General features: G+C 45.3%; 1 protein-coding gene across 2 annotated transcripts in view; it reads left to right on the forward strand.

The window, feature by feature from the left end:
* The window catches only part of ANO2 (anoctamin 2), a 193,938-nt gene that overhangs the window by 22,036 nt on the left and 155,075 nt on the right, over positions 1–16,827 (forward strand). For both annotated transcript variants that reach the window (XM_060684111.2, XM_060684113.2), the window contains one exon: positions 1,160–1,528. In XM_060684111.2, the coding sequence (XP_060540094.2) occupies positions 1,160–1,528 (369 nt within the window). The remainder of the gene's footprint in view (positions 1–1,159; positions 1,529–16,827) is intronic.

Below are 16,827 nucleotides of genomic sequence, written 5' to 3' on the forward strand. Positions count from 1 at the left end.
TTGCCTTGCAGTCCAAGGGACTCGCAGGAGTCTTCTCCAGCACCAGAGTTCAAAGGCCTCCATTCTTTGGCGCTCAGCCTTTCTTATGGTCCAACTTTCACAGCCATACATTGCAACTGGGAAAACCATAGCCTTGACTATACACACTTTTGTTGGCAGGGTGATGTCTCTGCTTTTTTTGTATGCTGTCTAGTTTTACCATAGCTTTCCTCCCCGGGAGCAATCATCTTTTAATTTCTTGGCTGCAGTCCCCATCTGTGGTGATCTTGGAGCCCAAGAAAATAAAATCTGTCACTACCTCCATTTCTTCCCCATCTATTTGCCAGGAATTGAGATGGCCGGATTCCCTGATCTTAGTTTTCTTAATGTTGAGTTTCAAGCCAACGTTTGAACTCTCCTTCTTCACCTAAAGAGGCTCTTTAGTTCCTCTATCAAAAACAGTCAAAAAACAGAATCAGGACTGCCATTATTTCTTTAAATAAATACCAAACGAGGTGAAACTCTGCTAATCATCCGAGTCCTAGATTCTATGTTCATTGTATATAAACAATATTTTGCAACTTTAAAAAAAACCCTGCATATTTGATGGTTTCCAAGACTACTGGAACACTGAATGTTGAGTTTCAGTTGTGTGTATATATGTTTGGAGAGAAACTGATTAAATCTTTGAATAGCTAAGGATGTATAGGAGCTTAAGAGGGAAGAGAGTGAGAAAAGTCTTTTATACTTTTATTTTTATTGCTAAGGGAAAAAGCAAAGGGAATCTAAGTTAAGCTACATGCGGAGAGGAGAACGTATAATAAGCATGAGCTTCCTCCAACCTCAGTGTTCTTTTGTTCTTTTGTTCTTTTTTCTCTTTATTTTTTAGAGGGTGGGGTTTGCCTTCTTTGCACACCAGTCTGGGATTATATCGCTCGATCGTCCAAAATTATTTACTCTGTCAAATGCCTTGGTGCCCAAAGCTTGTGAAATCAAAGCCTCCTGCGTGGTTTTAATCCGAGTCCCATCTGCTCCATTCCTTCAAATGCAACCGTTAATACAGATTCTCTGCCCATCCGGCGCACTCTCTCCTTTTTTCCTCTGGTTTTACAAGTAGGAAGCGCGAGATTGGTTCTGTTCGTCACATCTTTTGCCGAATGCTTTCTGCTTCTTCTTCCAGGTGATTAACAACTATGTGGATGGGGCTCAGTCTGGTGTCTCAGAAAGTCCATCGCCGTCACCCGGAGGGATGCATTTCCGAGACAGCAAGAGGAAAGTAGACTACGTCTTAGTCTACCACTATCGAAAACATTCCACGGATCATGTTGGAGATTCTCAAGGCCCCTTACATAGGCCGGGCTCTTTGGCGATTATTTCTAATGGGGAGACGGCCAAAAGCCAGCAGAAGCAACAGGAAGGATCTACTCCAGAAGCCCAGGTCATCGATGTCGCTCCACAGGACGCTTTGGAGGTTGCAAAAGAGGAGCAGAGGGAGGAGTTTGAACGCAACCTGGTGGAAGCTGGTTTGGAGTTGGAAAAGGAAGTGGAGGTAAGAGAAACTGAACAGCGTGGGTTCGGTTTTCTCGTCATTGACAGTTTCTTTGCTGCTGTCTTGTGCATGTAATTGTCCTGCTGTAGCCCTACAAAGAATGTCTGACAGATTCATATCATTTCCCCCATTTCAAAACAAAGAGAACACACTATGGCGGGGATGGCGAAGCTATGGCACGCGTGCCCGGAGTGTCACTACCTCCATTTCTTCCCCATCTATTTGCCAGGAATTGAGATGGCCGGATGCCCTGATCTTAGTTTTCTTAATGTTGAGTTTCAAGCCAATGTTTGAACTCTCCTTCTTCACCTAAAGAGGCTCTTTAGTTCCTCTATCAAAAACAGTCAAAAGACAAGAGTCTTTTGCACGGCCATCTTTCCAGGCACGCGAGCTGTCGCTCAACTCACCTGTAGTTGCACATGTGCACGCCCCCCAGCTGTTGTTTGGGCCTCTAGTGTGCATGCACACAATTCTGGAGACCCAGCTGGTCTTCGGACCTCTCCTGTGCATGCGTGCACTTTTGCTCATGCGCGCTTGAGTACCTGCATGCATCATGCACATTCGCAGATGGTGGTCATGCGTGTGCATTGCGCACGCAAAAGCCGTGTGCATGTGCAGATAGTGCAATTGTGTGCACAGTGCACGGGGCAGGCAAAAGCTGTGCGCATGCACAAATGGTGCAATTGCGCACGCAGCTCACAAGGGGGGGAGCCGTGCGAAAGCCACATGCCTGCGCAGATGGTGCGGTTGCACACAGAGTGCACGGGGGGGGGGCTGCGAAAGCCATGCAGATGTGCAGATGGTGTGGTTGCGTGCGCAGCACACGGGGGAGGAGCCGCGCTTAAATGAAGCACATACCTGTTTGGCACTCGGTGAGTTAAAGGTTCGCCACCACTGCATTATGGGGTCTTCGGTGCTCTCTGAGCTTGGTGGTTCTCTTGTAAACATTTCATGACCCAACTAGGTAACCTCATCAATATGCTAATGGATGTTACCTAGTTGGGTCATGAGACACCTGCAAGAAAACCACCAGGTTCAGAGAGCACTAAGGATCCCAGAGTTCAACCCTGATCTACAAATATTTATTTATTGGTTCGATTTATTGGTTCGATTTATATGCCGCCCTTTTCCAGAGACTCAGGGCGGCTTACAATGCGTTAAGCAATAGCCTTCATCCTTTTGTATATACCTACTTAGTAGGGCTTTCGGCTCCCCCTAAGCGGTGTTCTTTTTTTATACAAAGTCATCTTATTGCCCCCACAATCCGGGTCCTCATTTTACCTACCTCGGAAGGATGGAAGGCTGAGTCAACCTTGAGCCTGGTGAGATTTGAACTTGCAGTAATTGCAGGCAGCTGGTGTTATTTAACAGCACTTAACAGTGCTTTAGTCTGCTGCGCCACCAAGGCTCTTAACAATTTTGTTTCCTAAAGGGGATATATCAGAGAAACATATACAGCAGAGAATTTATTCATGCCGTGGAAGGAAGCAGAACTGGGACCCTTCCATGTTCTGCCCTGGCAATGCAAGAAGATTCTTGCACTGGAGATTCTTGAATTGATTCTTGCATTGGAGAAGATTCTTGCATTCTTGCATAGAGCCTTGGTAGTACAGTGGTCTAAAGTACCCTGTTATTAAGACCAGCTGCCTGCAATTACTGCAGGTTCGACTCTTGCCAGGCTCAAGGTTGACTCAGCCTTCCATCCTTTCTAAGGTAGGTAAATTGAGGACCCAGTTTGTGGGGGCAATAAGCTGACTTTGTATAAAATATACAAAAGGATGAAGGCTATTGCTTAACGCATTGTAAGCCGCCCTGATTCTCTGGAGAAGGGAGGCATATAAATCAAATTAAAAAAAAAAAAGATTTGAAAGAAATAATGTAGGTACACGATTCAGTCATACCTCATGGCAGCACCGCGAATCTGTGAAGTGAGACGATTAGATGCTAAGTACAGAATTTATGGATGCATAATTTGCACCCTGCGAATTTTATTATTGTTGTTCAGATGGCTTCGGGGCAGGGAATTGTTTAGGTCTAAACAGCTTCTTCAGGATTTTCTTCAAAGGGAATGTGCCATCTTCATCACTGGAGATGCTCCCCGGTAGGAACAATAACAGAATCTCAAACTGAATGCCTTATCATCTCGTAGTGCTGATTGTTCTATGAGCTGGTCTTGCCCGTGAGTTGACAGATCGACTCTCAAGTTGACAGTAGAGTCACTGAGGATTAGGCTGGACTGTCCAAGATTTGAGGTTTGGACGGATGACATTTGCCGGCAGAAATGCGAAGGTTTTATTTTAAAAGACGTGACATGGGGTTCAGCGTCGTTTCACACAAATAAGATGCTGAGCACACATAAGCGATGAGTGAGTGCACAGAATTCGAAATATTATGCTGAGATTCAAACCATATCCACGATGGTTTTTAATTGGGGAACTCGCAATTCAGTGGGAAATAAATCTGACCCCAAGCATTAGAATCAGAATAACAGAGTTGGGAGGGAGCTTGGAGGTCTTCTAGACCAACCCAGTGGTGGGTTCCTCCTGGTTCGGCCCGGTTCTCCCGAGCCGGTAGCGATGATGATATGATGTCTTCTTTAAAAACCGCCAGTGTAGGAGCACTCACAACTTCTGAAGAAAAGCTGTCCCACTGGCCGATTGTTCTGTCAGGAAATTTCTCCTTCGTTCTAAGTTGCTTCTCTCCTTGGTTAGTTTCCCTCCATTATTTCTTGTCCTGCCTTCTGGTGCTTTGGAAAATAGGTTGATCTTCCTCTTTTTTTGTGGCAACCCCCTCAAATATTGGAACACTGCTATCATGTCACCCCTAGTTCTTCTTTTCCCCACACTAAAGGTAAAGGTTCCCCTCGCACATATGTGCTAGTCGTTCCCGACTCTAGGGGGCGGTGTTCATCTCCGTTTCAAAGCCAAAGAGCCAACGTTGTCCGAAGACGTCTCCGTGGTCATGTGGCCGGCATGACTAAATGCCAAAGGCGCATGGAACGCTGTTACCTTCCCACCAAATGTGGTCCCTATTTTTTCTATTTGCATTTTTTACGTGCTTTCGAACTGCTAGGTTGGCAGAAGCTGGGACAAGTCACGGGAGCTCACCCCATTACGCGGCCCTAGGGATTCGAACCGCTGAACTGCTGACCTTTCGATTGACAAGCTCAGCCCCTTAGCCGCTGAGCCACCGTGTGCCTAGTTTACACTAGACGTACCCATTTCCTGCAACCGTTCTTCATATGTTTTAGCCTCCAGTCCCCCAATCATCTTTATCGCCCGGTCATCTTTGTTCCAATTGATTTATCAAATTGATACAGCTGACTCTTTAGTTGAATACATTTAACTATTAATTAAAAACTCAGTCTGAGAGAAATGAAGCGTGTGGGAAGGGGATCAGCTTCCTTTGTTCTTTGTTTACTGATTCTGCTAAATTGCAGATCTGGACAGGCCTCAATCGGCCTTCCTTAATCTGTCCAGTTGCTAAGAGAATCCCCTTTGCCTCTAAGCCCAGCAAGGCAGCTGGTGCAACAGAGGGCACCCTATTAAACTGTGCTTGGCTGCAGCCTCCGAGACGCAACCCAAAAGGGCAGATGTCCTCGTCAGATGGAGATGCATTCTGGTGGCCACCGTAGGAGAGATAGTCCTGTCTCAGGCCCGTTGCTCCATGCGCTTGTCCTCTCAGCTGGAGGCACCAAGATAAATAGAAATCTGGGCCATGCATCACACGAAAACATCATGCAGATTGTTTTGGTCTGGCTCAAGGTTTTGAATAAAGGTATTTTATTAAAGCTAAAGGGAGGCAGTGGCTCAGTGGCTAAGATGTCGAGCTTGTTGATTGAAAGGTCGGCAATTCAGCGGTTCGAATCCTTAGTGCCGCATAATGGGGTGAGCTCCCGTTACTTGTCCCAGCTTCTGCCAACCTAGCAGTTCGAAAGCAGGTAAAAAATGCAAGTAGAAAAAATAGGGACCACCTTTGGTGGGAAGGGAACAGCGTTCCGTGCGCCTTCGGCGTTGAGTCATGCCGGCCACATGACCACGGAGACGTCTTCGGACAGCGCTGGCTCTTCGGCTTTAAAATGGAGATGAGCACCGCCCCCTAGAGTTGGGAATAACTAGCACATATGTGCGAGGGGAACCTTTACCTTTACCTTATTAAAGCTAAGGGTAGCTTAGTGCAACGTGCAGACCAGTCAATGAGAACCGTTCTTTGCTTTTAAAAAGCTGAGGCTGATAGCTCACTCTCGTGCATGTTGTCTTTCTGAGAAGCTCTTCACAGGACCTTTGAGTACGCCAAAACAATATAACCGGAGACTCCACTGATTAAAAACAAAACAAAGCATGTGTGTATACAATGGAAAAAAAAATGAAATTTGTTATATCATCCCAGCCTCTTGCTAAACCTTTCCAGTCTAGAGACAATGCCTGTCCCCCGGGCTTCATCCTGAGAAGCCTTCAGGGACCTGAAGTATCTGAATATTAGACTTACATCTGAACTTTCCCCAGTGGATCCAGCCACAAACTCTAGTGCTCTTGAAAAACCCAGCTTGTAACATAAATGAGCAAAAATTGAACGCGAATAGGAGAAGAAAACGCATCAGAATGGCCGCATATTCCTTTTGTTGTTCTTAGTTGCTAAGTCGTGTCCGACCCATCGCGACCCCATGGACAACGCTCCTCCAGGCCTTCCTGTCATCTACCAACCTCAGGAGTCCATTTAAGTTCACACCGACTGCTTCAGTGACTATATCAGAGGATCATAGAATCATAGGGCTGGAAGAGACCTTGGAGGTCTTCTAGTCCTCCTGTCCAAGACAGGAATCTTATACTATCATGGACAAATAGTTGTCCAGTCTTCTCTTGAAAACCTCCAGTGATGGAGTACCTCCAACTCCAGGAGACAAGATGTTCCACCTCCTTAGTTCCAGGTTGGATCTCCCTTTGCTGACTTTCTGCTCATAACTTCTTCTCCTACCCATAGGTGCTATGAGTATAAATTAACTCCTTCTTCCCTGTGACATCCCTTCGAGTATTGAAATACAGCATTTCCCTCTCTTTGTTAAGCTTTTTGTTGATAGTTGCAAAGTCATGTCTGACCCATCGCGACCCCATGGACAACATTCCTCCAGACCTTCTTGTCTTCTACCATCCCCCAGAGACCATTTAAGCTCACGCCGACTGCTTCAGTGACTCCATCCAGCCACCTCGTTCTCTGCCATCCCCTTCTTCTTTTGCCCTCCATCTTTCCCAGCATTAGGCTCTTCTCCAGTGAGTCCTTCCTTCTCATTAGGTGGCCAAAGTATCTGAGTTTCATCTTCAGGATCTGGCCCTCTAAAGAGCAGTCAGGATTGATCTCCTCTAGGACTGACCGGTTGGATCGCCTTGCAGTCCAAGGGACTCGCAGGAGTCTTCTCCAGCACCAGAGTTCAAAGGCCTCCATTCTTTGGTGCTCAGCCTTTCTTATGGTCCAACTTTCACAGCCAGACATTGCAACTGGGAAAACCATAGCCTTGACTATACGCTCTTTTGTTGGCAGGGTGATGTCTCTGCTTTTTAGTTGGCAGGGTGATGTCTCTGTCTAGATTTGCCATATTCCTATTCCTATTCTGAGGCTGGGTTTGGCTCTTTTTACCAGCTTTGTCAGATGCTAAACCCACCTCTTTCAGGACAGCAGGACCGCAGGACAGCAGGACAGCTGGGACTCCATCTAGAACCTCCCTTGACAAATGCACTACACTTAATCTCCTCTTTGTGTTATTTCTCAACCCTCTGGAATCAGTGTGGATAGGGGACAAGCATTTTGAAGGAACGGGGTCTTTCTCTCAGCCTAAAAATTATTTCGTAGCGAGACTGTTCTTACAGCATGACCAAGCTACAATGGTACAATCAAAAGAGCATTTTTGTAGATCAGAGTTGAACTGTGAACAGAGCTGATGTTCTCTGAGCTTGATTGTTTTCTTACGGGCATTTCATTATCCATGTCACTGCGTTATTTTATTTACCAGCTGAGCTCATTATTTCTGGACTATCAGACTTTCCATATCTTGCCAAGAATTGTTATCAAAAGTTACTACGCATGTCTGCATTCTTTCACTTGCTTCACACACACTCTTTCCTTTGTTCTCTTGCCAGCAAGGTCCGGCTGAAAAATAGCCGGCAAGAATTATTTCGAAAATGTAGCAATTACTTTTGGTAATTGCTAGGTACGGAAAGTCTGATAATCCAGAAATAATGAGCTCAGCTGGTAAATAAAATAACGCAGTGACATTCCCCTTCTTTTGCCAGTTGAGCGAATATCAGTACATCATCAAATAAGGCACATCTTCTTCAATTAAAAGTCTACAGACATTGTCCACTGTGCGTTGAGCAATTGGGACTTGGTTAATTTTTGTAACAGCATCTTTCCATTCGTAGTTCAAAGAGTTAATAATGATGCTGATCATTTGAATATCTTCAATGTTATGGCCTTTCTCTCAATTCTGTTCTCAGAATATTGCAACAAGGAATAAGCCTCGATCCATCCTCTAAACCAGGGTGATTTTTCCCAGAGCCAAACATGGGATTAATCAATGCCCTGACAATCCAGACTAGGTAACATCATCAGTGCTGGGAAGGAGTAAGGTTCGGTCTCTGCTTATACACAAGTGGCTTGCCTTGTCAGTGGGAGTAGTCCTTGATTAGGCTGTTGTTTACTCTTCGCTTGTTTCTCTGAGATGGTACTTACTTCATTGGGGTATTGTTTACTGCTTGATTGTTGGTCCAGTATTAATTAATTAATTTATTTATTGGTTCGATTTATATGCCGCCCTTCTCCGAAGACTCAGGGCGGCTTACAATGCGTTAAGCAATAACCTTCATACTTTTGTATATACCTGCTTAGTAGGGCTTTTGCCTCCCCCCCCCCAAGCGGTGTTCTTTTTTATACAAAGTCAGCTTATTGTCCCCACAATCCGGCTCCTCATTTTACCTGCCTCGGAAGGATGGAAGGCTGAGTCAACCTTGAGCCTGGTAAGATTTGAACTCGCAGTAATTGCAGGCAGCTGGCCTGCAATTATTAATCTTGGTGTTAATCTCTGCTTATCTAGATGTTGATTGATGGCCAGGAGATGTTCCTCTGTGTTCCTATAGCTACCATGGTTTTACTAGATTCGTAAATCCCCAGTGGGTAAAAAGATGTTGAGGCTCTGGAAAGAGTGCAGAGAAGAGCAACAAAGATGATTAGGGGAGGATTGGAGGCTAAAACATACAAAGAACGGCTGCAGGAACAGGGTATGTCTAGTCTGATGAAAAGGAGGACTGGGGGAGACATGATAGCAGTGTTCCAATAGCTATGGGGCTGCCCCAAAGAAGAGGGAGTCATGCTATTCTCCAAAGCACCTGAAAACAATTGGAAATTTAATCAAAAGAGATCCAATCTGGAATTAAGGAGAAATCTGTCAGTGAGAACAATTGACCAGTGGAACAGCTTTGCCTTCAGAGATTGTGGGTGCTTCATCACTGGAGGTCTTCAAGAAGAGACTGGGCAGCCACTTGTCTGAAACAGTATAGGCCTGGGTCTCCTGTCTGAGCAGACTAGATGACCTCCAAGTTCCCATGCAGCTCTGCTATTCTCTCTGTGTGTGTGTTTGTGAATCTGTGGGGTTTCCTGCTTGAGCAGGGGGTTGGGCTGGATGACCTCCCAGGTCCCTCCCAGCTCTGCTATTCCCTCTCTGTGTGTGTATGTGAATCCGTGGGGTCTCCTGCTTGAGGAGGGGGTTGGACTGGATGACCTCCCAGGTCCCTCCCAGCTCTGCTATTCCCTCTCTGTGTGTGTATGTGAATCCGTGGGGTCTCCTGCTTGAGCAGGGGGTTGGACTGGATGACCTCCCAGGTCCCTCCCAGCTCTGCTATTCCCTCTCTGTGTGTGTATGTGAATCCGTGGGGTCTCCTGCTTGAGCAGGGGGTTGGACTGGATGACCTCCCAGGTCCCTCCCAGCTCTGCTCTTCCCTCTCTCTGTGTGTATGTGAATCCGTGGGGTTGGTCTAGATGACCTCCAAGGTCCCTCCCAGCTCTGCTCCTCTGCATTCTGGCCAGTCAATAAATGTCACCACAATCTCTGTAGAAATTAAACAGCTTCTCTCTTATCCCTGGAGGATGTAGGTATTCTTCTCTCGCCAACGGCAACCAGTTCTTGAAAATGTCGCACATCAAAACAAAAGGCTGTTTGTGGAAAGGGGGCAAGCAGCTGGCCGTGTCTTTTGTGTATGAATCGTTTGGGCTGCCCTGATCCCTTATGAGTCTGAAAAGACAACCCTAAGATACCTCAAAATACAGATAGTCCTCTACGTACGACCCCAATTCAGTCCGAAATTTCTGCCGCTCATGTAAGATGAGTTTTGACCCCATTTGATGATCTTTCTGGCCACGGTTGCTAAGTGAATCACCGCAGTTGATAAGTCATTAACCTGGTTGTTAAGTGAATCTGGCTTCCCCCATTGACTTTGCTTGTCAGAAGGTCGCATAAGGGGATCACGTGACCCCCTGGGATGCTACAACCATCATAAATACGAGTCAGTTGATAAGCATCCCAATTTTATTCAGGATGCTACAATGGCAGTAAATGTGGAAAACGGTCATAAATCATTTTTTCAGCACTCTTACAACTTTGAAAAGCCACTAAATGAACTGTTGTAAGTTATGGGCTAACTGTACAGAAATCATCAAGCATACAGAATCACAGAAACAAAACAACAGAGTTGGGAGGGACCTTGGAGGACTTCTAGTCCAACCCCCTGCTCAAGCAGGAGACCCTGTACCATTCCAGACAGATGGCTCTCCAGTCTCTTCTTAAAAGCCTCCAGTGATGGAGCACCCACAACTTCCAGTGGCAAGTTGTTCCACTGGTTAATTGTCCTCACTGTTAGGAAGTTTCTCCTTAGTTCTAGGTTGCTTCTTTTCTTGATTAATTTCTATTCATTGCTTCTTGTCCTGCCTTCAGGATGAAGAGCTTGTTCTGTCCCCGTCCCACACACGCACCCCCACAGACGGCCCGGAGTTAATAAGCCACACGACAAAACTCTTTGAAGATAAAGCTGGCAGCAACCCAGTGGCTAGGTGCCAATTCAGACTTTACTCACACAAAACAAAGATTAGACTGCAAGCATTCCGATAAAACAGGCAGAGTTTCAACAATACAAGGATTAATCCAGATGCAATCCGATAAAGCAGGCAGAAGTCCAGTAATGCAGAGATCATGGATTATTTCCAGTTTTTGCTCGTCACAAACTGAACCGGCCACCCACATTTATACCCTGTGGGGTGTGGTCCAGTGACTCAGCTAATCTCTGGCATGCCTTCCCCTCTGCTGTGCACACTTCTCCCTGCGCCTCTGCCGAGGGTCCAGCCAGCACTTATCTTCTTCGTCGCTGTCCACCTGTGGCTGTGGGGATGTGCTTGGCTCTGAGCCTATCGTTTGGCCTTCGGTGTCCTCCAGAGGCATTGCCAGAGAGGAGGGTCCTGGAGAGGGAGGGCTTGCCAACTCCTCTCCCTCACTCTCAGAGTCTGCATCTGTCGATAGCCCAGGCTCAGGCAACGGAGCCACAACAGAGCTATTGGAGAATAGCTTGACCCAGGAAAGAAAAATGTGGGGGACCAAAGAACAACCAGGAGATTTGAAGAGTGGGGATCTGAGTCTTTGGGCAAGATGTTAGATTGACAGATGAGACTCTGAAGGTTGTCTGTGTGTTTGTTTATTGGGCACATACCCAGAGCAGGCAGATTTACAACCCTGTTTCCCCTAAAATAAGACTCAACCGGAAAATAAGCCCTAGTATGATTTTTTATTATTATTTGATTTATATGCTGCCCTTCTCCGGAGACTCAGGGCAGCTTACAGTGCGTTAAGCAATAGCCTTCATACTTTTGTATATTTTATACAAAGTCAGCTTATTGCCCCCACAAACTGGGTCCTCAATTTACCTACCATAGAAAGGATGGAAGGCTGAGTTAACCTTGAGCCTGGCAAGATTCGAACTTACTAATTGCAGACAGCTGGAGTTAAATTACAATGCATTAGTCTGCTGAGCTATCCAGGCTCCTTTTCAGGGTGCTCGTAATATAAGCCATACCCCACAAATAAGCCCCAGTTAAGATCGTCAGCCAGATGGACGCATTTACCGTGTTTCCCCGAAAATAAGAACCTGTCTTATATTTTTTTGAACCTCGAAATAAGCGCTTGTTCTTATTTTTGGGGAGGTCTTATTATTTTGGGGTGCATGGAGCAAGATGGGGCTCCTCTTGCTGTCTTACCTGATTTCCAACTCTGTCTCCCTAACCCTAACCAGTAGAAATGGTGGTGATCGGCCACGCATGCGTTTAAATATTTTCGGGGAGGGCTTATTATCCGGGGAGGTCTTATTTTCGAGGAAACACAGCAGTACCGTATTTCCCCAAAAATAAAACCTAACTGGAAAATAAACCCTAAGGTGTCTTTTGGAGCAAAAATTAATATAAAACCCAGATTTATTTTGGGGAAAACACAGAACTTAGTGGTTGAAGTCACAATGCTTAACTGGCAGCTCCATTGCAATAATATAGAATATAGCGGTGGTGAATGTAACATTTGTTACTACCGGTTCGGTGGGCATGGCTTCGTGGGGGGTAATGTGACTGGGTGGGCGTAGCCAACTTTTATTTTTTTACTTTTAAAAGCATATTTTCTACAACTTTAAAAGATTGCAGAAAAAAAATGCTTTTAAAAGCCTCTGGCGATCAGGCAACTCAGCTGGGATCGTCAGAGGCTTTTAAAAGTATTTTTTTCTACAAAAAATGCTTTTAAAAGCCTCTGACGATCCCAGTTGAGCTGCATGATCATCAGAGGCTTTTTTTTTTTACTTTTAAAAGCATTTTTCGGCGGGGGGGAAGGATTTTTACTACTGGTTCTCCGAACCACCCACCGCCATCGCTACCGGATCAGGCGATCCGGTCCGAACCGGGAGCATTTCACCCCTGGAATATAGGTAGTTTCGGGTGCAACTATGGGATTTTTCAGGTTTTCTGAGGTCCAGAACAGATTGTGGGGGATAAGGGGCTGAGGGGGCAAGTAGAAATTTTTCAAGGAAATTTAATAAGAGGACAAACAAACGGAACTCAAAGTTTGCCAGCAGAACAGAATGAGCACCAAGGGAGAAAGGGTAATAGCTGTTAAATAGTGGCATTATCCGCTCTGTTGGAGTCATGGAGGAAATGTCCTTTGCAGGGCATTCATACTGTGACCCAGTGATTAATCTTCTTTTTTGGCAAGAGGGACCTCCTCTTACTCACCCCAGAGATCAAAATACACCAGAGATTTGTTCTCAATCCTTCCTCATCTGGGGACTGATCTGCACCAACCCTTTTCACCGACGCGTTGCCGAAAGAATAACTCTGCCACAATTTCCTCACAACCTCACCTTCTTTTCTGCTCCCTCAGTCGCTGCTGATATTTTACTGTATTCTAAACGGGACCACAGGAAGGCCTTCAGAAGACAGTAGAACAGTTTTTTTTTAATTTTTATTTCTCGTAAACACATTTACACGTACTTATTTATTTATTTTTATTTATTTTTAGATTTTTTTTACTACCGCCCTTCTCCAGCAGGACTCAGGGCGGTGAACAGCCGAGATAAAACAGAGCATACAAAATTTAAAAAACAGTTTAAAAGGTAATTAAATAATTTCGGCCCACAATTTAAAACAACTCAATTAAAACCAATTTCAAATTAAAACAGAACGGATGGGATCAAGCCAAGTACAGTCATTTCCATCGTTTTTCATTCGTCTTTTCTTTTAAATTTCATTTTTCATTTTTACTTTTTCGGGGCTGCTCTTTTACCCTTTACTCTTTATTCCAACCTCTCTTCTTCTCCTCCCCTTCCCTTCCTTTCTCTTTCTCCTCCTACTTCCTTCGTTCTTCTTTTTTGGAAAAAAAAAAGAAGAAGACGACGACAGTAGAACAGAATAGAATAGAATGAAGTCTATACAACCTTGTATCTCTGACTAGGTAAATCTAGGTAGTGCAGTGGTCTAAAGCACCCTGTTATTAAGACCAGCTGCCTGCAATTACTGCAGGTTCGAATCTCGCCAGACTCAAGGTTGACTCAGCCTTCCATCCTTTCTAAGGTAGGTAAATTGAGGACCCAGTTGTGGGGGCAATAAGTTGACTTTCTATAAATATACAAAAGAATGAAGACTGTTGCTTAGCGCATTGTAAGCCACCCTGAGTCTCCGGAGAAGGGCGGCATAGAAATCAAATTAAAAAAAAAATCTGCAAGATGAAAGTACCCTTATCTTCAACTCGCCAAGGTTGAGAAATACTGTGATGAAGAAAAAAATAGAATTGAAAATCTTCAGACCTTGCTATATTGTCAGATAGTCACGTTGCTAGATAACCTGAGGATGCTCAGAAAGCTTCTATTCAGTGGTGGGTTTCAAATTTTTTTTACTACCGGTTTTGTGGGTGTGGCTTGGTGGGCGTGGCAGGGGAAGGTTACTGCAAAATCCCCATTTCCTCCTGATCAGCTGGGACTCGGGAGGCAGAGAATAGATGGGGGCAGGGCCAGTCAGAATTTTTACTACCGGTTCTCCGAACTACTCAAAATTTCCGCTACCGGTTCTCCAGAACTGGCCAGAACCTGCTGAAACCCATCTCTGCTTCTGTTGATGTGTTTTGCTTGTATCACAGGAATAGCAGAGTAACAGAGTTGGAAGGGACTATGGAGGTCTTCTAGTCCAACCACCTGCACAAGCAGGAAACCCTGTACCATTCCAGACAGATGGCTGTCCAGTCTCTTCTTAAAAGCCTCCAGTAATGGAGCACCCACAACTTCTGGTGGCAAGCCGTTCCACTGGCTAATTGTTCTCACTGTCAGGAAATTTCTCCTTAGTTCTAAGTTGCTTCTCTCTTTGATTAATTTCCACCCATTGCTTCTTGTTCTACCCTCAGGTACTTTGGAGAATAGTTTGACTCCCTTTTCTTTGTGGCAGCCCCTGAAATATTGGAACATTGCTATCATGTCTCACCATGTCCATCTTTTCATTAAACTAGACATACCCAGTTCCTGCAACCATTCTTCATATGTTTTAGCCTCCAGGCCCCTAATCATCTTTGTGGCTCTTCTCTGCACTCTTTCTAGAGTCTCAACATCATGGCGACCAAAACTGACTGCAATATTCCAACTATGGCCTTACCAAGGCATTATAAAGTGGTATTAACACTTCTGCCCAATCTTTTCTTAAAAACCTCTAGTGATGGAGAAACCCACATTTTCCAGAGGAATTTCCCTTCCACTGATTTATTGTTCTGTCAGGAAATTTCTCCTTAGTACTGAGTTGGATATCTCTTTGATGAGTTTCCACCCGTTGCTTCTTGTCCTGCCCTCAGGTGCTTTAGAGAATAGCTTGACTCCCTCTTCTTTGTGGCAGCCCCTCAAATATTGGAACACTGCTCTCCTGTCACCCCTAGTCCTTTTCATTAGACTAGACATACTCAGTTGCTGTCTTGATTTTTGTGAGCTGGACTGTAAGGAGTGAAACATGCTGCTGCTAATAATGCTTTATCAGCTGACTAAAGGTAGGATAGAGTTTGGGGTTACCATCGTCACTCGTTACTTGCCCCAGGTCCTGCCCACCTAGCAGTTCAAAAACATTTGGGGTTACCATCTTCACCCATTACTGGCCCCAGATCCTGCTTACCTAGCAGTTCGAAAGCATGCGAATGCAAATAGATAAATAGGTACCACTTTGGTGGGAAGGTAACAGTGTTCTGTGGGCCTCAACCAGTGGTGAAATCCAAATTGCTTTACTACTGGTTCTGTGGGCGTGGCTTGGTGGGCATGGCAGGGGAAGAATACTGCAAAATCCCCATTCCCACCCCACTCCAGGGGAAGGATACTGCAAAATCCCCATTCCCACCCCATTCTGGGGCCAGCCAGAGGTGGTATTTGCCGGTTCTCCGAACTACTCAAAATTTCCGCTACCGGTTCTCCAGAACCTGTCAGAACCTGCTGGATTTCACCCCTGGCCTCAACATATAGTCATGCTGGCCACATGACCATGGAAGTAACTACAGACAACACTGACTCCCTTGGCTAAGAAACAGAGATGAGCACTGTCCCTAACTGGTGCCAGACATGACTGGAAAAGAAGAAACCTTTAACTTTACACTACAACATCTGAATATCTTTTTCCAGGCCTTCATGGCTGATCTATCAAGCGTTAGTCTGCAACATACTGTATTTCTTGACTGTTTGTTCCTTTACTGTGAACAATCAATCTGTTGTGGCTCCGTTACCTGAGCCTGTGTCATCGGCAGGAGAGGACTCCGAGAGTGAAGGAGAGGAGTTGGCAAGGCCTCCCTCTCCAGGACCCTCCTCTCTGGCAAGGCCTTTGGTGTCCGCCGAAGGGCAAGAGACAGGGCCGGGGCCAAGCACGTCCACGCAGCCACAGGTGGACAGTGATGAGCGTAATGAGTCTTGGTTGGATCCACGCCAGCGTCGCAGAGATAAGCGCACGCAACAGAAGAAAAGGCGTGCCCGAGATTAGGCTGAGTCACTGGACCACACCCCACAAGGTATAAAAGGGAGCATGGTAGCCAGTCAAACCTTGTGACGAACAAAGCTGAAAGCTTCCACGCCATTCTGCATTGCTGGACTTTTGCTATAGACTTTGCTGGATTATCTTTGGACTTGATTGACTCTGTAATTATTGAGCTATTTCCTTTGATGTACCAGAAGCGGGGAGAAGTTATCTCTCTTCTTCGTAAGTAATAAACTCTTGGCAGGCAGCCACTAGGTTGTTGCCAAGTTCTGTTATCATAAGGATTTTGCCGGCTGGTTTGGTCTTTAACTCTTGAACGTCTGTTGGTGTGTGTGCGTGTGGGGACAGGGACAGAACACAATCTTAAAAAGCAGAAACTGTCACCACTTAGATATCTTCATTGTCAGTTCTCCACACTGGTTGCTGAACCTGTTGGCAGTAATTTGATCTTCTTTATATTTAATTTTCATCCCATTTGTTTCTTTCACTGTCCTTCTTAAGTTTCATTACTAGAGCTTCCAGATCATTTACGCGCTCGCTTCTCAGAGTAACGATATTGTAGCATAGCACAGCACAGTTCTTCTTCCTCCAGTTTTAAAACTATGCTCCTATTCTTCCAATTTAACCTCCCTCATTATGCATTCAGCATATCGTTTGAATACATAAGGGAAGAGTATGCAGTGTTGTCTCTTCTTTTGCCAACCTGGAAATTAGCCCTTAGCTGAGAAAAATCTATCGCACAGCCT

Source organism: Pantherophis guttatus, chromosome 7 (genome assembly GCF_059756535.1).
Source record: "Pantherophis guttatus breed Tessera chromosome 7, ASM5975653v1, whole genome shotgun sequence".
Taxonomy (NCBI): domain Eukaryota; kingdom Metazoa; phylum Chordata; class Lepidosauria; order Squamata; family Colubridae; genus Pantherophis; species Pantherophis guttatus.